At 46.2% G+C, this 24145-nt stretch overlaps 2 protein-coding genes across 3 annotated transcripts in view; both read right to left on the bottom strand.

Moving 5' to 3' along the window:
- ASXL2 (ASXL transcriptional regulator 2) overlaps positions 1-24145 on the bottom strand; it is a 335805-nt gene that overhangs the window by 168812 nt on the left and 142848 nt on the right. The gene's annotated exons all lie outside the window — the stretch shown is intronic.
- KIF3C (kinesin family member 3C) overlaps positions 6563-24145 on the bottom strand; it is a 38778-nt gene continuing 21195 nt past the window's right edge. Inside the window, exons 4-8 of one of the 2 annotated variants that reach the window (XM_072770810.1) lie at positions 23646-23764; positions 23092-23208; positions 9673-9781; positions 9322-9494; positions 6563-9039 (exon numbers count right to left, since the gene is read on the bottom strand). In XM_072770810.1, coding sequence (XP_072626911.1) covers positions 8946-9039; positions 9322-9494; positions 9673-9781; positions 23092-23208; positions 23646-23764 — 612 coding nt within the window. In that variant the 3' untranslated portion in view covers positions 6563-8945. The remainder of the gene's footprint in view (positions 9040-9321; positions 9495-9672; positions 9782-23091; positions 23209-23645; positions 23765-24145) is intronic. The other variant, XM_072770811.1, reaches the window with a different exon arrangement.

Here is a 24145-nt window from a genome sequence, read left to right as displayed (position 1 = left end):
AGAGAGGCAGAGACATAGGCAGAGGGAGAAGCAAGCACCCAGGTGCCCCCAAAAGTTTCTATGTTAAGCCCCAGTTATTGTGGATTGCCATTAGGAAGCTGATCTTAGGGCAGCCCCGGTTGAGCAGCGGTTTAGCGCCGCCTGCAGCCCAGGGCGTGATCCTGGAGACCCTGGATCGAGTCCCATGTCAGGCTCTCTGCGTGGAGCCTGCTTCTCCCTCTGCCTGTATCTCTGCCTCTCTCTCTGTGTGTGTCTCTATGAATAAATAAATAAAATCTTTTTTTTTAATAAAATCTTTTTTTAAAAAAGGAAGCTGATCTTATATCCCGATACAACCATAATAATAATCCTTTGTATTTATAGAGTTCTTTTGTCTTTATTTTTTATTTTTTGTCTTTTTTTTTTAAATTTTTATTTATTTATGATAGTCACAGAGAGAGAGAGAGAGAGAGAGAGAGAGAGGCAGAGGCATAGGCAGAGGGAGAAGCAGGCTTCATGCACCGGGAGCCCGATGTGGGACTCAATCCCGGGTCTCCAGGATCGTGCCCTGGGCCAAAGGCAGGCGCCAAACCGCTGAGCCACCCAGGGATCCCTGTTCTTTTGTCTTTATAAAACACTGTAGTGTCTTTTGGGGTCAGTAACTGCTGGTGAGGGGGTGGAGTGGGGAAAGGTCATCACTTTGACCTTTTCTGTGAGGATCCTGAGGTCCAGGATGTTGATGGACTTGCCTAGGAGCATACAGGGGAGGCTCCCTGATATAGGGATCTCTCCAATGAGGATGAGCGCCAGGTGGAAGCCTGGTGACCGCACATGAAGCAGCCGCGTGGGTGATGAGCTGGTGAGCATGCTGGCTTTTTGCTCTTAACATTCACACCTGACTATTTGTAACCCCCTAGAGTAGGGGTAGTGCACATTCTTTCTTTTCTTGTCTTCCTGTACTTTTCTCAATTTACTGCTGCACGTGGAAAGGAATGGAAAATAGGGGAGGGTTCCTGCTTTGCATATCACGTATGTCTTGCCTCTTCCCTCTTCATTCCCTCCTTTCCTTAGGGATTCAGCTAAAAACCCATCAGGCATGGCTGTGCAGAGTAGGGGCCTGGCAAATGTCGGCACCCGTGGGAGGAGGGCAACCTAGCACGGTGGCAGCCTTGCGGGGGTCAAGAAATTGGCCATGTACAAGGGAGGTGGGCAAATAAGTAAATACACTGAGGTTAAGGGAAGCCAGGTTAAAAAAAAGGGGGGGGGGGAGCCAGGTGTCTCAAACGTCAGGGAAAGGAGTTATAAATATGAAAAACAGGAATACCAAAAGGAACTCTGAGATGTTGGGTCAAAATGGGAGGAATTGGTGTGGACTCAGGTAGGGTGCAAAGGTCAAGAATGGACTAAGTGGGGGCATCTGGTCGGCTCAGCCAGTGGAGCACATGCCTCTTGATCTCAGGATTATGAGTTTGAGCCCCACATTGGGTGTAGAGATTATGTAAATACATTTTAGAAACTTAAAAAAAAAAAGAATGGACTAAGGAATTTTTCTAGATAGTAGACCAAAAAGACATAACAACTAAGTGCAACACATGGTCCTGGATTAATCCTTTTGTTATAAAATAATTCTTGGGACAGTTGGCAAAACTTGAATGGAGTCACTGGGTGAAGAGTATATATATGGGTGTTCTTGGGGTGCCTGGCTGTCTCAGTCGATGGAGCATGTGACTCCTGATCTCAGGGTTGTGAATACGAGCTCTACATTGGGTGTACAGATTATTTAAAAATAAAATCTTGGGGCACCCGGGTGGCTCAGTCGGTTAAGCGTGAGCCCTTGGCTCAGGTCACAATCCTAGGGATGGAGTCCCACATAGGTCTCCCTGCTCAGTGAGGAGGAGCCTGCTCCTCCCTCTCCCTATACCCTCCCCTCTGCTCCTGCTTTCTCTCTCTCCCAAATAAATAAATAAATAACATCTTTAAATAAAATAAAATCTGGGGGATCCCTGGGTGGCGCAGCGGTTTGGCGCCTGCCTTTGGCCCAAGGCGCGATCCTGGAGACCCGGGATCAAATCCCACGTCAGGCTTCCAGTGCATAGATTCTTCTCCCTCTGCCTATGTCTCTGCCTCTCTCTCTCTCTGTATGACTATCATAAATAAATAAAAATAATAATAATAAAAAATAAAATAAAATCTTAGAGGGGCACCTGGGTGGCTCAGTCGGTTGAGTGGCAGACTCTTGATTTCTACTCAGGTCTTGATCTCACAGTCATAAATTCAAGCTCTGCATTGGGCTCCCACGCTTGCCAACTTAAAAAAATCTTAAAAAAACAAAACAAGACTATATGGGTACTCTTTTTTTTTTTTCATATATGGGTATTCTTAGTGCAATTGTTGCAACTGTTCCGAGTTTCACATTATTTTAAAACGATCAACACACAACAGAAAATATAAACAGTGTCAGACTAGTAAATCCGTATGCCTCCCAGGTCCAATTCACATGCTAATAGTTTGTGTGACTTTGGGGAAATTACTGTCCTTTTATGGGTCTGCTTTTTTTACTGCCAAGCGGGAGCTTTGGATGTGAGCAAATAATCACTTCGGTTAGTGATTATTTGAGGTGGAGGTAGCTCCACCCTCTCCACCCAGTTGTGGAAGAAAAAATGATGCATGACTAAGTCCAGGGGCTCCAAGAAGCTTTGTGCCCTCCTCCTCTGCCGTCCTTGAGCGCAGGCCCAAGGCCCCCTGCGCGGGCAGGTGCTGAAAGCCAGGCCCACCGGGACTTGGAATTGCAAATAGTTGACCCAGAGATTCTCACACTTTAGTGAGTATGCACTGCAATCACCTGGAGGTGCTCATTTCAAATGCAAATTTCTGGCAAATCCCCCTAATACTGGCTTAAACCTGGAGGGGTTTGTCTGCTACCATTATTATTCCTTTTTTTTTTTTTAAAGGTTTTCTTTTTTTTTTTTAATTTTATTTATTTATTTATGATAGTCACAGAGAGAGAGAGAGAGAGAGAGAGAGAGAGAAAGAGGCAGAGAGGCAGAGGCACAGGCAGAGGGAGAAGCAGGCTCCAAGCACCGGGAGCCCGATGTGGGACTCGATCCCGTGTCTCCAGGATCGCGCCCTGGGCCAAAGGCAGGCGCTAAATCGCTGCGCCACCCAGGGATCCCCTATTATTCCTTTTTTAAAAAATATTTTATTTTTAAGTAATCTCTGTACCCAATGTGAGACCCAGCTTTACAACCCGAGATCCCGAGTTGCACTTTTCACCCACTGAGTCCGCCAAGCGCCCCTGTCCGCATCATTCTAACTGGGAAGTGGGAGACCCAGGCTGGTGCAGCAGCTGCGCAGACTTCAGCAGGAACTTGCTCTCCAGTCTTCCACCCCATCAACCTTTACGTGTTGTGCTTGTTGCCTCAGGGTTGCAATACGGTTGCTGCTCTTTGAACAAGCCTGACAGCTCCCACCCACGAAGTTTGCATTTGTTTTTCCTTTTCCCCTCCTGGAGGCCACTTCCTACCTCCAGAAATCTGCTCAGATGTCACCTTCTTAGTTAAGGCTTTAAAAAGGGCAACTCCTCCCACCCTGCCCCAACCATCTGGGAACTCCCCATCTCTCCCTTCTCTGCTTTATTTTTCTCCTTCAGTGTCTCCTCCCCAACCTGGAGTGGAAGCACTGGGAGGGCAGGGGCTTCTGTTTATTCCAGTTTATTCTGTTGAAGGCTGTATTCCCAGCAGAAGAATGCCTGGACCGAACACACGGGTAACAGGTGCTCAGTAAATAGTTGTTCAATGAGAGAATGCACTCCCAGGAGGGACATCTGAGTTTTAGAAAGGAAGAAGAAAGAGGAAGAGGAAAAGCGGGTGATGTCTCTATCAGGAAAGCAAAAACATTTCTAGAAATTCCTTTTTTTTTTTTTTAATTTTTACTTATTTATTCATGAGAGACCCAGAGAGAGAGAGGGAGAGACACAGGCAAAGGGAGAAGCAAAGGGAGAAGCAGGCTCCTCAAGGGGAGCCCAATGTGGGATTCAATCCCAAGACCCCAAGATCACGCTCTGAGCCAAAGGCCAACCACAACCACTGAGCCACCCAGGCGTGCCATTTCTAGAAATTCCTAACCGACTTCCATTTACGTTTGCTTGGCCAAAACCACATCACATGGCCACCTGTTGCTACAGGGGAGTCTAGGAAGATGAGTGTTTTTAGTTGGGTACACTGATCTCCTTGAACCATTTCTGTAAATAAGGAAGAAAGGAAGAATGAATAACGGAAAGGCAACCTATAGTGTGTGTCCCGTGGATCTATCCTCAACCTAATGAAGTAGAATGTCTGAGGGTGTTAATTTTGGTGCCGGTGAGCCTTAGATCACGCTGTATGAAAACTTTCTGAAGCCATCCTGGATGATGGGTGTCCTGGTCATGGACGTCTGTTTTATCGGCTGTGCAGAGCATACTCCATTCCCCACTGCTACCCCCACCATCTTTCTGGAAAAAACTCTTTATTTCCACCCCTCCTCCATACACATGGTTACAGCAGTAGAACTTTTGGAGGTCTTGTTCATATATCATGTTTCCACCCACCTGACCCAAACCACTGAATTGGAATCACATTCCCATGAATTTGGCACTAGGACTGAGATTCTAAGTCTCTCCGGATGACTGCATCGTGTAAACAGAGAGCTGCTGGCAGACGTAATTTCTGCATCAAGAACTGCAGCAGCTGAGGCAAGAGCACGGACCCCACACAGAAAGAAATTTGGTGAAAGAGAGAGGGTCTTTGCAGTGTTTGAATCCCCAATGCTAGATGATTCCTGAGGACCAGTTCTATACTTGCCCTTGGGGCCCAAGGCATGCTTTTCTTCTTTCTTTTTATTTCATTTTATTATTTTATTTTATTATTTATTCATGAGAGGCACAGAGAGGCAGAGACAGAGAGAAGCAGGCTTCTTGTGGGAAGCCCAATGTGGGACTCGATCCCAGGACCTCAGGATCATGACCTGAACCAAAGGCAGATGCTCAACCACTGAGCCACCCAGGCATCCCCATGGCATGATTTTCTGGGTCCTTATTTCATTCAGGCCAGCTTAAATGAATCTCTAGTAGTGGCCAAGAGTTCTAATGAACACACAGCCCACCCTCTGGAGATCAGGTGCCCAGCCTTGGAGGAAGAAGTGGAACATGGCAGCTTATTTATCAACAAGAGACCTGGGCAAAGGGAGAGAGTTCCTACCGTCTGGCTGTTTTGTGAAGCTCTAGAAAACCACCTATGTCAGCCATACAGGTGATCCTGCTGCTAAAAGGAGAAATGAGTGGTTTTAAAAATAGGACCTCTACGTTCAGGTTTAGAAGATTTGGTTTTATTTCCTTTTTTTTTTTTTTTTAATTTTTTATTTATTTATGTTAGTCACAGAGAGAGAGAAAGAGAGGCAGAGACACAGGCAGAGGGAGAAGCAGGCTCCATGCACCGGGAGCCCGACATGAGATTCGATCCTGGGTCTCCAGGATTGCGCCCTGGGCCAAAGGCAGGCGCTAAACCACTGCGCCACCCAGAGATCCCTGGTTTTATTTCCAACCACTGTCCTCCTGTCCCTGGCTCTCACTACTTATAAAACCATACAGGGTGCTCATCAGTTTTCCTGAGGTACAGATGGGCTTGAGGTGTGGAACAGAAGGGAAAAAAAATACGGGCTTTTGAGTGTGGAAATCCAGCCACATTGCTAACCAACACGTCTTTAGCCACGTTAGCTAATTTTCCTAAATCTTGTCTGTAAACCAGTGACAATAACTTCCACATGGGAGGATTAGGGGAGTGTGCGTGTGTAAAGTACCTAACGCGACACCTGGCAAATCTCAAACAGCAGAGCCATGCCAGCCCTGGCACTCTGGGCTGGCGCAGGGCACAAAGGCACAGAGCCCCACCAGGAGAACCGCCAGTGCCAAACCAACCGGCTCACTGCTGAGTTGTGTGCACCAGGCCAACCACAGTGCAGCCCTGGGAGTCAAGGGCTTTGTGTTTGTTTGTCAGCAGCAACTACTTTTCATTTCCCCTAAGACCTCCATGCTATGGGGAACCAATAGCCAGGATCAGGAGGGGAGGGAAAGAAGCTCTGGGAAGAGAGCCTGATGGCACGTTAGTCTTTAAACTATTTTAATTCAGCGCTCACCATATGCCAGGCACATCTATGTGCTTTGGACACATTACTACCCGCTTTCATCTCTCCTGGCTGATCAATGGGGGAGCAGAGCTGTCAAATGATATTGACAGCTAATCTGGACATCTAGGCTGTTCTGACATCTGCTAATAGCTCAGAATTAACCAAGTGGGGACTCTTCACCCAGAACATGAACAGCTGTTGCCATGGCTCTGGCACAGACTTCAGGCTAGAGCCTGGGACCTGCCTCAACCCTGCTGGACAGAGGAGTCCCTTTTAAGCAACCCGTTCTTCCCCCAGATGCTGGTAACTGTAGCTGAGCTCCAAATACTCTCAAACCCCTCTTGGAAAAACAAGGAAGAAAGAAGGGAGAAAATGCAAAAGTGAGTATAAGGAAGAACAAAGGGAAGAGAAGGCAGGCAATCAATTCTGTGACGATACTCATTCCTTTATTATCGACTGTTAATTTGAACAGGGCTGGGCTGCAGGCTGCCGGCAGCACCAAGCTGCAGGTGCATTTCAGCTCAACAGAGAGGCCTCATCTGAAGCCAAGGAGACAGAGGGTAATGTTTTTTATATATATTTATATATTACATATGTCCTGTATAGTCATATGTATAGAGTGACAAGAATGGGCCACTGCATTAACTGTTGTCCTAAATAAAGACCATAGCAACAGACATGGAAATTTGGTCCTCATCAAGGCCCTTACTTTGTCAATCAAATGTTTGATACATCAAAAGGGAAAGAAGAGAGACTGAGAGATCCAACCACCCCAGTGGCCCTGTTCCCAGCATATGTTACACCGAGTGTAGAGTGTCCTCTGTGGAAGTAAACACACACACAAACACACACACACATACACACGTACACAAAACCGCAGGCAGGAGCTCCTCCTCCGACACACCTCGGGCCCAGCCCTCAGACTGGGGGTGGTGAAATTGGGTATTTTGTGCTCTAAGACTGTGAGGGTCAAGCAACCAGATGATGCAGAGTTGATGTGTCCAAGTGATGAATGGGGGTGACGCGTGCTGTTCATCCACAAACAAGAAAGGTCAGTGGGAAAGGCTGCTCAATGTAGGCAGGGAGTCGCCCTGTGTCCCGGCCACCTGGGGGATTTCTACACATGATTCCTGTCCCGGACACAGCCAAACCTCTGATCTGAATCCTAAGTCTCAAATAATCTCTTGGGCTCTGATGAAAAATGCTACTTCCTTGAAGGACAGGAGCAAATGGCAATTGAGTTGTCCAACCATCCAATCCAGTAACTATGGCAGAAATGACAGCAACACTGAATTAAACCAAACCATAGCTCGGTCCTCAGAGCGCAACTTGAACCATGCAGGAAGCGTTCACTTCCAGATGGAAAGAGAAGAACCAGGTAATCAGCCCCTACCCCCACTCCCACCTCCCACTCATCCAATTCAAGCAGCTCAGTCAGTTTCATGCTTTTCTCGCAATGACTAGAATCCTTATATTCTGGAACAAGAGACTCCCACTCTTAGGACATTTTGAAATCCTAAACCACTTGTTTCTTTCATGATTACTTCTTCACTCCTCTACCAAAATACACACTTAAAAAGGTAAATCAATAAAAATCTCTCTCTCTCTCTTTCTTTTTCTTTTGGTAGAAATTGACTTATTACTTGAGATACCTGGAGACATCTTGGGATGTCACAGAGGGAGGTGCAGAGTACTTCCCTTGGGACCAGAGTTTGCACAATGCTGGAGAAAGGATAATTTTCAACAAAATAGTGCTCAACAAATGCGATGTGGAACAGGAGTAATAGGCAAAGCTGGCAGATTGTGCCTAGGTCTCTGACTCCTGTGCTAAACGAAGGGGAAACAGCAGATTCCGATACCTTTGTGTAGCCACGGGGAGAATGACATTGATTCCTCCCACCATGACCTGGGTGGGATCCAAGCAGCTGCCAAGGAAAATGACCAAAGCAGAAAGGAGCAGTGTCTCCGAAATGGGGAGTTGGCTTGATCGCTTGTTAACCCAAGTTACTTCTCCAAGGGGACAGAAACGAAGGGACTCAGAGAAGGGACTTCCTTAGATGACTGTCCGTGTTGTCTCCATTGCCGTTTCGTTTTCTGCAGGTCCTAAGCAGGCAGCAACTGGTCGGTTCACAGTTCCCATCCAAAGGTTGGGAAGGTGGCCAGGAGCAGAGTTTGGGTAAGCCATGAGTTCTTGCCAAAGCCGAAGAGCATGGGCTGTGTCGGTGAGGTCATGTAAGTCCTTGAAAAGGAGCCCAAGAGGCCAAAAGAGGTTGTCTGAGGTCCAGAAAGCAGAGTGCGGGGCTCTTTTTGCTGGGAGCATAGGCCCAACACTGTCAGGACATCTCCTGTCCTTTGTGGACAGCTAGCATTTTATCTAGTCCCAGAAAGTGCTTTGGCACTGCTCACCGTCAGCATAGGAGATGGATTAGAGTGAGACAGGTAGAAAAAGTACTCTGTTCTCAGGCACTGGCTACCTTCCCTTCTGGGAGCAGCTGACGGGGAGGAGCTGGAGGCCTGACATGGGGGTGTCTAAGTCAGAAGGAAAGGAAGGAGGCTATGCAGTGACCACGGCAGGCTCAGGCGAGGGCATCTCCCCCCACGGCTGAGCTCCACAAATAAATAACATTAATTAAATAAAGGAGGCTAAGAAAGGCAGGCAGATGCATGGTCTGCCAGATTCTCACCCCCTCACACATACGCACACGCACATGCACACACACGCACACACACTGAGCGTCAGGTGAGATGATCCAGGGTTGGCTCCCCATCCCAGGAGGCTCTTGGGTAGGCAGCCTGACTGAAGGTGGTTACTCATGGTCTAGCACTGTTGTAGGGCGCAGAGCAGCGGAGGCCAGTGAGGCATGTGCGGTAGAGGGTGGAGGCCGCTGAGGACTCTGACACCTGCAGAGGGTAGGGATGAGGTGGGTGAGTGGGGAGGTTGGTAGACAGCAGGAAACAGAAAAGCAAGGACTTGCCTTTCCCTCATCCTGTGGCTATAGGAACCCCTCCCTGATGATCCCAGTTATTACCCTCCCTAAGGCCTCACAGGTATAACCAAAACCTCAACCAGCCCATAGGGTCTCTATGCCTCAACCACCCCATAGAGTCTCTGTGCCTCAACTGGCCCATAGAGTCTCCCTGCCTCCTAAGTCCCTTGCCCACTCTGACCACAGTGGCACTGACCAGGACCTGGACTTTCGAACTTTAGATGTAGAAGGTCTTTCCAGAAAGCTGTCCAACCGCATGAGCCTCTCCATGTGTAGTGCACGGGGGTCTTGTTCTTGGTCCTGAGAGAATTCCATCTCAAAGACAGCTGGAGGGGACACATCCAACTCCAGAAACATTATGTTTTCAGCCTGTGGTGGGAACATCAGATAGACATGAGCAGGGGCTCTGATGATTCTTATCTCTTAGGCGCTCCGTAAATATTGGGCATAGCAAAGGTAATGAGATAGGTAGAGCAAGCAGAGATTATGAGCATCACCTCCCTTGGGCTCTCGCTCCTTCCCCTCCTTCTACTTCCCAGCTTCTTACCCTGTACCTGGGGTGGGACCCCATTGCCATAGCAACCCGAGCATACTGGCTGATAGGCCTCTTGTAGCCCACGGCAGATGTTGGTCGCTTCTTCATTTGGCTGTTATTGCTGTGGGGAAGAGACTATATTAGAGCGGATTTCTTTTGAAGATGGAGAAAATGATATCATGAAGAATTACGTATCATTCAAAGTAGGCAGGAGGCTCTGCAGACCCTGGTTCACAGGAATTTCCTTCTCATTGTTCTGATAGAGCTGGAGAACTGAAAACTATCATAACACAAGGGAACATGTATTCCTTTACTTTTGTTTTTTCCACTGTTTCCCCCCACAGTAAAAAGGTTTGATTAAGGCTGAAATAAAGAAAGGAAATCCAATCTTCTTTTAGCTTTCAGATTCATATGCTGATTCCACACACTATGCAAAATCATTGATAATTAGTGGTTCTGCTTTTCGCATTCTTCTTATTTTGTTAGCACACGCACAAAAAATGATTAAAAATCAGGCTTGAAATGCAAGGGTCCCAAAATAGCCTAAACAATCCTGAAAAAGAACAAAGTTGGAGGGCTCGCATGTCCCAGTTTCAGAACTTAATACAAAGCCTACAGTAATCAAGACTGTGTGGTACTAGCATAAGGACAGAAATATAAATCAATGGAATGGAATTGAGAGTCTAGAAATAAATCTTTATATTTACAATCAGTTGATCTTCTATATGGATACCAAGAACACTTAATGGGGAATGAACAGTCTCCTCAACAAATGGTACTGAGACAATTAATTGGATATCCACAGGCAAAAAAAATGAAGTTGGATCCTTACCTTGTATCATATATAAAAATTAACTCAAAATAGATCACAGGCTTACATGTAAGAGCTAAAACTATAAAACTCTTAGAATGACAGAAGTAAATCTTCATGACCCTAGATCAGGTCTCTTGGATATGATATCAAAAGCTAAAGCAACCAAAGAAAAAATAGATAAACAGGATTTCACTGAAACTAAAAACTTTTGGGGCCCCTGATTACTTAGTTGGTTAAGTCTCCAACTCTTGATTTTGGCTGAAGTCATGATCTTCAGGTCTCAAGATTGAGCCCTTCATTGGGCTCCACACTCAGTGTGGAGTCTGCTTAAGATTCTCTTTCCCTCACCCTCTGCCCCTCCCCCTGCTTGCACTCTCTCCCTTTCTCTCTCTAAATAAATAAATAAAATATTTTTTAAAAGTTTGTGCTTCAAAGGACATCAGAAAGAAAGTGCAAAGATGGGATCCCTGGGTGGCTCAGTGGTTTAGTGCCTGCCTTTGGCCCAGGGTGTGATCCTGGAGTCCCCGGATTGAGTCCCACCATCGGGATCCTTGCATGGAGCCTGCTTCTCCCTCTGCCTATGTCTCTGCCTCTCTCTCTGTGTGTGTCTCTTGTGAATAAATAAATAAAGTCTTTAAAAAAAAAAAAAAAAGAAAGTGCAAAGATAATCTAGAAAGTGGAAGAGTTTATTTGCAAGTCACATATGTGATAAGGGACTTGTATCTCAAATATATAAAGAACTCTCACAGGGGATGCCTGGGTGGCTCAGCAGTTGAGCATCTGCCTTTGGCTCAGGGCATGATCCTGGAGACCTGGGATGGAGTCCCACATCGGGCTCCCTGCATGGAGCCTGCTTCTCTGCCTCTCTCTCTCTGTCTCTCATGAATAAATAAATAAAAAATCTTAAAAAAAATAAATAACTTTAACAAATCAACAATCAAAAGACAAACAACCCAATTTAAAAATGGATGAAGGATCTGAATAGACATTTCCCCAAAGAACATATTATACAAATGGGCAATAAGCACTTGAAAGATGTCAACATCTTTACCAAAATGTATCTCAAAACCACAATGAGATACCACTTCACATCTACTAGGATGACTATAATCAAAGAAGACAGATGTTGGTGAGGATATAGAGAAATTGGAACTTTCATATATTGTTGGAGGGAATGGTTTGGCCAAGTTGGAAAGAGTTATCAGTTCTTCAAAAAGTTAATAAATAATAGAGTTATCATATTACCCAGCATCTCCACTACTCAATATATAGTCAAGAGAATCAAAAACATATGCCAAGGTAAAAGTTGTACATGAACGTTCATAGTAGCATTATTCCTAATAGCCGAAAAGTAGAAACAATGCCCATCAACTAATAAATGAATAAATATGTCATATTCAAAAAATGGAATATTATTCAGCAATAAAAAGGTAAAAAGGAATTTAGTACTGATAAATGCTACAACATGGATGGGCCCTGAAAATATTTTGCTAGGTGAAAGAGAGACATAAAAGACTCATAAAAGACTTATTGTATGATTCCATTCATATGAAGTGTCTAGAAGAGGCAAATCCATAGAGACAGAAGGTAGAGTGGTGATTGCCCCAAGCTAGAGGCATTGGGGAGAGTGAGGAGGGACTGCTAATGGGTTGGGGCTTTCTTTTTGGAGTGATAAAAATGTTCTGGAATTAGACAGTGGTGTCTATACAACTTTGTGAACATACTAACATCCACTGAACTATACACTTTTACTGTTGAATTTTATAATGTGAACTACGTGTCAATAAAATTAATTAAAAAAAAAACAACTCAGGTGTGGCTCTTAAAAAGTGCATATGCTTTTTTTTTTAAGTGCATATGCAAAAATAAAATAAAATAAAATAAAGTGCATATGCTTTGACCCAAACTCCCACTTCTAGAAATTTCCCTAAGGAAATAATCAGAGATGGGGACATTTAATGCAGGGATGCAGGGATGTTTGCTGCAAAATCACTTACAATTGTAAAGTACTATAAACAACCCAGATGTGCAAGGATAGGAACTAAAGTATTAGTCAGCTGTGTGAAGATGATGCAGTTGTTAAAATCATGTAGTTCCATGTCACATGAAAAGATTACCACGATACAATAAAAAAAAAAAGCAAATAAAAGGATGAAGATTCTCTTTGTTTTTAAAGAGAGGGAGAGAGGAGGGTGGGGAGGGGCAAAGAGAGAGCGAGAGAGATAAACTCAAGCGGGCTCTACACCCAGAGTGGAGCCCCAAGTGGGGCTTGATCTCATAACCCTGAGATCATGACCTGAGCCAAAATCAAGAGTTGGATGCTTAGCCCCACTTTAAAAAAAAAAAAAAAAAAATTTATTTATTCATGAGACACACAGAGAGGCAGAGACACAGGCAGAGGGAGAAGCAGGCTCCATGGAGGGAGCCCGACGTCCCGTGTCTCCAGGATCACGCCATGGGCTGAAGGCAGCGCTAAACCACTGAGCCACCCAGGCTGCCCTGTTTTGTTTTTAAATAAATGTGTATGGATGTGTGTATATGCTTAGAAAAAAGTCTGGGTATTCAACAAAATGTAAATAGTTATTGTCTTTGGATGGTGTAATTACAGGTGACTTTTGTCATCTTTATGCCCTTCTGCAAAATCTTAACTTTTTTATAATAAAAATGTATTACTTTGTATCTAATTATCTCGGACATTTAGTGAAGTACAGAAAATAATATATATATGTACACCTACCATTTGGCCTTGTCAAATCATCTGTGTAACATTTTGTTATGCTTACTCTAAATCTTTTTTTAAGAAATAAACTGTAAGGGCACCTGGGTGGCTCAGATGGTTAAGCATCTGCCCCTGGCTCAGGTCATGATCCCAGGGTCCTGGGATGGAGCCGCACATTGGGCTCCCTGCTCAGCGGGGAGCCTGCTTCTCCTTTTCCCTCTGTCTGCCCCCCCTGCTTGTGCTCTCTTGCACTCTCTCAAATAAATAAATAAAATCTAAAAAAAAAAAAAAAAAAAAAGATCTAAAATGTAAAAAAGCTGACTAGCTTTTAAGACTCCTATCTCTTCCTCCCCAGAGTTACTCTCTTGAATCTGGTGCTAAGCAATGCAGTGCATGTTTTTATCATTATTTATGTATGTGGATATACATAAACAATATACATGGGTATCTGTATGCCTGTTTCTAAAATCTGAACAGTGGGTGTACATGCTGCATTTTTGTGTGTTCAACAAACCTTTTTTTTTTTTTAAAAAAAAAGATTTTATGTATTCATGAGAGACAGAGAGAGAGAGAGAGAGGCAAAGACACAGGCAGAGGGAGAAGTATGCTCCATGCAGGGAGCCCAATGTGGGACTCAATCCCAGGACCCCAGGATCCCAGGATCACACCCTGGGCTGAAGGCAGGCACTAAACCACTGAGCCACCCAGGGATCCCCAACAAACATTTTTTTTTTTTTTTAGATTTATCCATGCATGTCTAGATCAGATTATTAAAGTTTACTTATATTGACTATCTTAAAGGTTGCGATATAACATCATATATATGTGTATAAATATATATATAATATTCTCTTGTTGATGGACATCTAGGTTGATTCCTTTTTTGTTTGTTTTTTACAATATTTAATTTATTTATTTGAAAGAGTGAGTGAGAGAGAGAGAGAGCACACAAGCTTTAGGAGAGGGAGAAGAAGGAGCAGACTCCCCGAGGAGTAGGGAGCCTAATGCGGGGCTCGATCCCAGGACCTGGGGATCCTGACTTGAGCTGAAGGCAGATGCTTAACTGACTGAACCACCCAGGTGCCCCGACTGTGAACATTTCTGTACAGGTATCTTCAAGTACATATTCAACAGTTCCCCTGGAGTATATACCCAGGAATGGAATGGTTCCATGGGAGCGTATATGCATTTTCCACTTTACTAGATATTACCAAATTGCTTTTCAAAGTGGTCACACCTATGAAAGCTTCCAATGTGGGACCCCTGGGTGGCTCAGCGGTTTGGTGCCTGCCTCCGGCCTAGGCTGTGATCCTGGAGTCCTGGGATTGAGTCCCGCATCGGGCTCCCTGCATGGAGCCTGCTTCTCCCTCTGCCTGTGTCTCTGTCTCTCTCTCTGTGTCTCTCATGAATAAATAAATAAAATCTTAAAAAAAAAAAAAAGACAGAAAGCTTCCAATACTCTATCCTAGCCACCTCACAATATGACAGACTTCTTATTTCCAGCAGTTTGGTGGGTGTGGGGTATTAACTTTTATTATTCAAAACAAACAAAGACAGGAAAGAAATCAAGAAAGTATTTCCATTAAAACAAAATAATACAAGTTTTGGAGTAAGACATAGCTGAGTTTGAATGTGGGCTCTGCCCCTGAAAGCTTCGTTACCTTGGGAGGTGGCTTAATACCTGAGACTCAGCTATCTCCTCCCTGCCACCCACAACTGCTGAGATTAAGCAAGATAAGCCCTTAGCACAGCTCACAACAGAGGCTCAACACATGGCAGCTGTGATGATTATTTAGTCTCAATCCATCTTGCTAATTTCAAGCAGGGATACAAAGGAGCAATGAAAAAAAAAAAAAAAAAGCCAAAAGGCAGACAGAAGACAGAAGAAACAGGCCGAGTAATTCATAGACAGGACATCCTGTCCTTGTCCAGTAGAACAAGCAGTGTAGGAGCTGACTGCAACAAGGCCTGCCTTCTGCGGCAGAGTAAGGAGAAGGGACAGACTTGTGGTTCATTTTATCAAGCGTATAAAAGAAGGCCAGAGCCTACCTAGGGGTCCCTTCTGACCTCACTTTATGGATAAAAGCAGAGAATGATGAAATCATAGGAGCCCCAGCTCCCTCTGTGGCTGTGTGGCCCCAGGTGGGGGGGCCGGGGGAGGGGGTTGGGGAGCAGCGAGGCTGTGAATGTGTGCAGCAGCAGCTCCATGACGGCTCAAGGGCAGAGGACAAAAATTGGTAACATAACCCCTTATCGTGTATGAGGTGCGTCAACACATCCCATTTGAATTTTGCAACAACCTCCTGAGGTGTAGTCAAGGGCAGGCCAGGAGCCCCAGGCTCAGGCAAGCAAAATGCCTTTTGTGCCTATGGTTGAACAATGAAGGAAGACACTGGGAACTGGACCTTCCCAAATACTCTTTTTAGGATGCTGTACTGTCTCTCAGAGAACCCAGGAACAGGCTGGGGCTGGGAGCGTCTTGAAGGCTGTGAGCTCTGGGAATAGGACAGGGGGACAGGGTTGGGCAAGCAGAGCAGTGTGGATCACTGTGAATTGGCAGCCTGACCCAATAAAGACGCCAGGGCTATTCTGGGTGGCATGCGGGAAGAAGGGGTTGGGGGAGGGGAGTCTGTAACTGGGACACCAAACGTCCCATCTATTCCCTCTTCTGCCCCAGGCCTACTTTCCATGATTGATCCCTCTTAGTAAAGCAGGTTGTGGCTGACAGACTGGAGCAGGGGCCTGCCTCTGCATGTGGCCGCCCCTCCCAGCAGAGACCCACAATAACTACCTGCCCAGTAGATCCTAGGAATTGTCATATGACCCCTCCTCTATATGACTATTACTATCCCAGTATTTTTTCCCTTAATATTAAAAAGTTATCTCTCAGCTCTGTCTTAGGGGCTGACCCCAATCTCATGATCAGCTGTCGTATCTCCTTCTTTTCCTCTTCTTTGGTGCTGAAAATCAGAGTCCAACATCATAGGGTGAGTTTTCCTTTAAGGTCTTTCCCAATCATCTGCCACAGCAAATCTGACTTGTCTCTGCGATCTGGTCCCTCTGTCCCCGCAGGCCACCCTGAAGCATTCTGTATGTCTACTTACTTTTTTTTTCTTAATTATTTATTTTAGAGAGAGAAAGCACGAGGGAGGAGCAGATGGAGAGGGAGAGAGAAAATCCTCGAGCAGACTCCCTGCTGAGGGTAGAGTGAGCTGGATTCCAGAACCTTGAGATCATGACCTGAGCCGAAATCCAGAGTCAGATGCTTAACCGACTGAGCCACCCAGGCGTCCCTCTGCTTACTCTACTCTTTCCCTCGTCGCAGCCCTACTTGCCTGGGGGCAGCTGGAATTTCTCCCTGTTTTAGATCCAACTCAGTTGTCACAGATCTGTGAATAAAGCTAGGGACTCAACCCAGAGCTGAGAATGTTCTTACTGGGGTCAACTTTGCCTGTATAATGAAACAAGTTTATCTATCTTTAAAAAAAAAAAAAAAAGATTTTATTTATTTATTCATGATAGACACAGAGAGAGAGAGAGAGAGAGGCAGAGAGAGAAGCAGGCTCCATGCAGGGAGCCCGACGTGGGACTCGATCTCCAGGATTGTGCCCTGGGCCAAAGGCAGGCGCTAAACCACTGCGCCACCCAGGGATCCCCAAGTTTATCTATCTTGATTCTATTTATTTATTTATTTATTTATTTATTTATTTATTTTTATTTATGATAGTCACACAGAGAGAGAGAGAGGCAGAGACACAGGCAGAGGGAGAAGCAGGCTCCATGCACCGGGAGCCCGACGTGGGATTTGATCCTGGGTCTCCAGGATCGCGCCCTGGGCCAAAGGCAGGCGCCAAACCGCTGCGCCACCCAGGGATCCCTCTTGATTCTATTTAGAGCAAGGAATGCTCCCTCTCTAAACTTGGAGATAGCTTGAATAAAAAAATCAGAATCTGAGACAAAAACAGTAAACCAAACTGCCCTTTTCCGGCACTTCTATGGGATGAAGGCAAATTGGCTTCTCTTGCATCCCTGTAATTATAATATTGGCTCATTAGTATGATTGCAACCATTCATTGATCATCTCCTCTGTGGCCTGGAGCCTCCCATGCATTATCCCGTTTCAACCTCAATAATCCTGCAGGGTACATTTACTATCCCACCTTACAGGTGAAGAAATTTGTGGGGTGCCTGAGTGGTTCAGTCAGTTAAGTGTCTGCCTTTGGCTCAGGTCATGATCCCGGGGTCCTAAGACAGAGCCCCACATCAGGCTTCCTTCTCAGTGAGGAGTCTGTTCCTCCCTCCCTTTCTCTGCTTCTCCCCCACTCGTGCTCTATTTCTTGCTCACTCTCTCTCAAATAAATAAAATCTTAAAAAAAAAATACAGGTGAAGAAATTTGGGTTCGGTGAGGTTAAAAAGCTTTCCAGGGCAGCCCAGGTGGCTCAACAGTTTAGCACCGCCTTCAGCCCAGGGTGTGATCCTGGAGCACCGGGATAGAGTCCCACATCGGGTTCCCTGCATGGAGCCTGCTTCTCCCTCTACCTGTGTCTCTGCCTCTCTCTGTCTCTGTGTCTTTCATGAATAAATAAATAAAATCTTAAAACAAACAAACAAACAAACAAACAAACAACTTTTTCCAGAGGTGCCTGAGTGGCTCAGTGGGTTAAGTGGCCAACTCTTGATTTTGGCTCAGGTCATGATCTCAGGGTCTTAGGATTGAGCCAACAGTAGGGTCCATGCTCAGTGGAGAATCTGCTTGTCCCTCTGCCCCCAACCCCCATCCCACCACTCATGCTCTCTCTCTTAAATAAATAAATCAAATCTAAAAGAAAAACAAAACCCTTTTACAGGCCACAAGTAAATGGCAGAGCAGGGACTAGAATTCAGAATGTTCTAAATCCAAAGTCCAGTGTCTTTCTACTGCACCACGATGCCTTTGAAAAGAATCTAGGGGGATCCCTGAGTGGCTCAGCGGTTTGGCGCCTGCCTTTGGCCCAGGGCGCGATCCTGGAGTCCCGGGATCGAGTCCCGCGTCGGGCTCCTGGCATGGAGCCTGCTTCTCCCTCCTCCTGTGTCTCTGCCTCTCTCTCTCTCTCTATGTCTATCATAAATAATAAATAAATAAATATTAAAAAAAAAAAGAATCTAGGGTGGCTTGCAAAGGGCCAAGAGCTAAAGTTACAAAAAGAATTTTGTGAACTATAGACCAATGGCTATAGACATTGTCAAATATTAACCCCTAGAAGACAATTTTGTCTAAATACAATGAAAAATAAAGACTATTATGAGAAACTAAAAATAAAAGGTTATATTTGTAGAGTAGTTTTTGCTGGAGCTGGTTGCAAACTGGTCTTTCTTTTAATAAGATTTTATTTATTTATTTCAGAGAGAGAGAGCAAGAGTGGGGGGTGAGGGGGAAGAGCAGATAGGCTAAGTAGGGAGCCCAGTGTGGGGCTCAACCCCAGGATCATGACCTGAGCCAAACAGACACTTAACCTACTGAGCCAACCAGGTGCCCCACAAAAATGGATTTTCAAAGTGACTTTAATACAAAAATTGTTTGTGATGGTATAAGGCCCGTGTATCAACTAGTTGTGTCACAGAGATAGCAGAGGAAAAAAAAGGGGTAGCCTTCCAAAATAAGGATATGGACGTATTTCAAGAGTTGCCTGGCAGGGCGCCTGGGTGGCTCTTGGTTTCAGCTCAGGTCAGGATCTCATGGTTGTTAAGACCAAGCCCTGTATAAGGGCTCTGCATGGGGCCTGGAGCCTGCTTAAGATTCTCTCTCTCTCTCTCTCTCCCTCTGCCCCTTGCATGCTATCCCTCTCTCTCTGAAACAAAACAAAACAGAACAAAACACCTCCATGCAGGCTGAGGGGCAACTCTGTTCAAGTTGCATATGTAGGAATTGATTCTTACCAGAAAGTTCTGGAAAAGAAAATACTACTAGGTAAGCCCCAGTGAGAAGTTTTTGAAAAATGATCAGTTTTCAGGCTTTCTGGTGGCAAGGAAAACACTGAAACTTTCTTTGCATTACCTTCCTTTAGAAAGATGGATTGGAGGGAGGAGTAAGACTTAATGGGAGAGAAGATGTGGGAAAAGCCTCACAGGCAACTAAGCTCTCATGCCCTGCCCACAACCATTGCCGGGGGTTTTCCAAGGCACACGAAGAGCATGTCAAGGGTACAGATTCACCTTTAAGGCAGAAGAGACAGGAGACGAGGGACTAGGAAAGTCAACAGTGAAGCAGTAAGCAAAGATTCCTATCTCGATTTTGGAGGATTTCTTTCTTTTTAATAGTTATGATTGGTACCTATTCTTTTTTTTTTTTTTTTAAGATTTTATTTATTTATTTATTCATGAGAGACAGAGCGAGAGAGAGGCAGAGACAGGCAGAGGGAGAAGCAGGCCCCATGCAGGGAGCCCGACGTGGACTCGATCCCGGGTCTCCAAGATCACACCCTGGGCTGCAGGCGGCACTAAACCGCTGCGCCACCAGGGCTGCCCGATTGGTACCTATTCTTAAAAATGATTTAAAGTACTATTTTAAGATAGCTGTTTTAATTTTATTGAATTTCATTTCTTTCTTTTTTTTTTTTTTTAAGATTTTATTTATTTATTCATGAGGACACACACAGAAAGAGGCAGAGACATAGGCAGAGGGAGAAGCAGGCTCCATGCAGGGAGCCCAATGTGGGACTCGATCCCAGGTTTCCAGGACCACGCCCTGGGCAGAAGGCGGCGCCAAAGCACTGAGCCACCTGGGCTGCCCCATTTCTTTCTTTCTTTCTTTCTTTCTTTCTTTCTTTCTTTCTTTCTTTCTTTCTTTCTTTCTTTCTTTTTCTTTTCTCAAAGATTTTATTTATTAATTCATAGAGTCAGAGAGAGAGAGAGAGAGGCAGAGACACAGGCAGAGGGAGAAGCAGGCATCATACAGAGAACCTGACGTGGGACTCGATCCAGGGTCTCCAGGATCATGCCCTGGGCTGCAGGCTGCGCTAAACCGCTGCGCCACCGGGGCTGCCCCATTTATTTCTTTTTAAAAGATTTTTATTTATTTATTTATTTGAGAGAGAGAGAGCAGCAGAGGGAGGAGAAGCAGATTCCCTGTTGAGTGGAGAGGCCTACTTGGGGCTTGATCCCAGGACCCTGAGATCATGACCTGAGCTGAAGGCAGCCGCTTAACCAACCAACCACCTGTTTGGTGCCCCACCTGTTTTAATTTTAAAAATCTGTGAATGAGGGCAGCCCCGGTGGCGTAGTGGTTTAGCGCCGCCTGCAGCCCAGGGTTTGATCCTGGGGACCCAGAATCGAGTCCCACATCAGGCTCCCTGCATGGAGCCTGCTTCTCCCTCTGCCTGTGCCTCTGCCGCCCCCCCCCCCCCCGTGTCTCTATGAATAAATACATAAAATCTTTTAAAAAATAAAATAAATAAAAATCTGTGAATGATTTTTTGGTGTATGCCAACTATTCAGAGAAATGGATAAACTGAAGCACGAAACTACAAATCTCCAATCAAGATCCCTTCTCAGTTCCAGATTAAAGGAAAACCATGAGGCATTGCCTTTAAATGCCATGCACCAGCTCAGGTCAAGAGGAGGGAAGTTGCCCTCAGGGACACTATTGGGATAACTGGCTCAACCTGAATATTGCCTATATAATAGTACTGTGTCTATATAAGATTTTCTGAATTTGATCATTGAATTATAGTTATGGGAGAGAATGTCCTCATTCTTAGAAAATGCAGGTAAAGGATCCAAATGTCTGCAACTTAATCTCAAATGGTTAGGCGATGGGGAATTAATAAGGCAGGGTGTGGTGGGGCAGCCCAGGTAGCTCAGTGGTTTGGCACCGCCTTCAGCCCAGGGCCTGATCCTGGAGACCCAGGATTGAGTCTCACGTCAGGCTCCCTGCATGGAGCCTGCCTCTCTCTCTCTGTCTCTCATGAATTAAAAAAAAAAAAGCAGGGTGTGGCAAAACATCAATATCCAGTGAGTTTTGATGAAGGGTATATGGGAATTCTTTACACTGTTCTTGCAATGCTTATTTTTTAAAATAAAAAGTTAAAAAAACTCATGCCTTCTTAGAGCCTCTCATCCCATCTCTATCTAATGTAAAGAAATTCCTCCACCTGCAAACTTTTTTTTTTTTTCAAAAATTTTATTTTTGGCACGCCTGGGTGGCTCAGCAGTTGAGTATCTGCCTTTGGCTCAGGGCGTGATCCCAGAGTTCTGGGATCAAGTCCCACATCAGGCTTCTTGCATGGAGCCTGCTTCTCTCTCTCCCTGTGTCTCTGCCTCTCTTTCTGTGTCTCTGATGAATAAATAAATAAAATCTTAAAAAAAAAAAACTATCTCGGGGGGCACCTGGTTGGCTCAGTGTGTTACGTGGCTGACTTCAGCTCAGGTCATGATTTCAGGGTCCTGGGATTGAGCTCTGCATTCAGCAGGGAGTCAGCTTCCTTTCTCTCTCTCCCTCTGCCCCTCACCCCACCTGCGTTCTCTCAAATAAATAAATAAAATCTTTAAAAAAAAATGTTTTTTAAGATTTTATTATTCATTCATGAGAGACATACAGAGAGAGGCAGAGACACAGGCAGAGGCAGAAGCAGGATCCATGCAGGGAGCCCGACGTGGGACTCGATCCTTGGTCTCCAGGATCAGGCCCTGGGCTGAAGGTGGTGCTAAACCGCTCAGCCATCTGGGCTGCCCTAAAAAAATTTTTAAAATAATCTCTATACCCAACATGGGGCTCAGACCCACCACCCCAAGATCAAGGTCAAGAGTGACACACTCTACCGGCTGAGCCAGCCAGGCACCCACACAAAATTTCAATTGAAGAACTTTCTGAGTACAAAATCAATAACCTTAACAGACCAGAAGCCTCACCAGCATCTCCCTCCAGCAGAGGGCACTAGAATAGTGGCTTTCAAGCCTGGCTTCCCTTGCAGAATCACCTGGAAGCTTTTACTAAAGTCCAAAGTGACATCATTGAAAAGTCCTCTACTCGTGAACTTGCCACTTACATAGTGTCAGCTTGGGCAGGGTCAGCCTTTTGACTAAGTAGGCATCTGATATCCAGGGAGAAGCCACAGACCCACCCAGCTTTGGGGAGAACCTTGCACTATCTCGGCCTTAACATTCCTAAGATAGAGAGAGCAAAGAAGCTCCAGGGAAGTGCTTTGGTATCCAGCCTCCTGGACACCTCTGTAGGCAGATTTTTCAATTCAGGGGCAGCGGTTCCGCTGAGGGAGGCAGTCCCTCTGCTGGGTTTGAGTATCGTCTCATTCTCCGTGGCCACCAGCAGAGGGAGCTACACGCCCAGCCAGTGGATGCGAGCTATACCCACGCACGAGGCTCTATGGAAACAGGTGGAAATGCTGAATCACCACCAGTGCTCAATCACCAGCTCAATGCTGAGCTGTGCGAGGTTATAAAGACCAGGCCAACCTCCGTCATTTCCCCCAGGCCGATCGCTTCCCTGCGCTCCTGACTGCACCGTGCGCTGGCTGCGTCTGATACTCTCTGTCCGTAGGGTCCTGTATACAGAGCCCAACACAGTCAGGCAATATGAACTATTGTTGCTGGGTTTGGCACCCGACAAATGAATATTCACCAGACGGACCAGACGTTGATCATTTACTGGGGTTGCCAAAATGCTGAGTGCTCTTCCCCTCCGTAGGTCCCTCAAGGGGCACCTGAGACACTTCATTTTGGGGAGAACACCCTTCTTTCACGAAGACCTATGTCAGCTCCTGAAAAGTCCATCTCCATCCGCATCTTCCATACCTATCTCCAAATCCACAGAAACCTCTGACTCCCCGCAGGCCCCTGGCCACCCCCCAACCTGGGGTGGGCTGGCAGGTGCGCAGGGCCCAGACCAGGTGGCGAGAGACTCACACTCCAGCGGGCACGAGTGGCTGGAACTTCCACTGCTCCTCCTCACAGTCCAGGAAAAGGCGGTTCATGATCTTGTTCTTCTCCTCGGGGGGGATGAAGTTCTCGATGATCAGGTACCTGGGAGCAGGAATGAGGCAGAGATGGGAACTGGGGAGTGACAGACCACACGACCACATGCGTTGAAGGTTGAAGCAAGAAGCAAAGAGGCAGAGGGAGCAGAGGTGATGGGAAAACCAGAAAGTTGGAAGAGAGGGTCCCTACAGCAATCCCAGAACTTGAAATCACTGCTTCCAGTGCAAAGACGGTAGACTCAGGGCCTTAGGGGTTACTCTTGGCTGCACCCAGCCCCCAGCATGCACCTTGGAGGATTCATCATTACGGCAGAACAGAGGAAGGAGAAGGAAACAGACACATTCTATTTCTAAGGGACATGGACTCCTCAGGGAGTAGATGGGTGGAATGAGGCCTGGAGGAAGGAAGTAAGTCCCCCAGGGATTGGCCAGGGAGTGAGGGATGGCAGTGAGGACCAGGAGTGGGGAGAGGGGGGGCCCTACTTGAGCTTGAGCTCCCGAGTCTGCTCATTCTGTGCCTCCTCCAGGTCCTGCCGCACGCGGATGTACTCGTCATGCTGGTCCTGGATCTCTGCCTTCACAGCCTGCAGCTTGGCGTAGAGCTGCACGGGGACAGGCGCTGCTCAGAGGCGACACAGCATGGCGGGGAGGCCCCTCTCCCTCAGCCTGGCTCCCCACTCTGCAGGCTCAGGCTCCAGCAGCTGAGTCCAGGGGGAGAGGCCCACCCAGTCTGAATCTCCCTCCTGCCCCCCTGTCCGTCCTATGCTGGGGGGCCAGTTACCTGCCCCCTCTTGGCTGCTGTCAGCACTGTGGCGTGTTCACACTGAAAGGGACCTGAGAGATCTTTAGTCCCAACACCCTCTTTCTAGAGAAGAGGTAACTCAGGCACGTGGTTGCTCACAGTTACACAGCTAGCGATGGGAAGAGTCAGAATCAGGACCCAAGTACAGAACTGCTGGTGCAAGGCTCAGAGAGGGATGGGG

Source organism: Canis lupus, chromosome 12, assembly GCF_048164855.1.
Source record: "Canis lupus baileyi chromosome 12, mCanLup2.hap1, whole genome shotgun sequence".
Lineage (NCBI taxonomy): Eukaryota > Metazoa > Chordata > Mammalia > Carnivora > Canidae > Canis > Canis lupus.
Note: the sequence above shows the minus strand (reverse complement) of the source record. Positions and strands in the feature narration are given on the sequence as shown.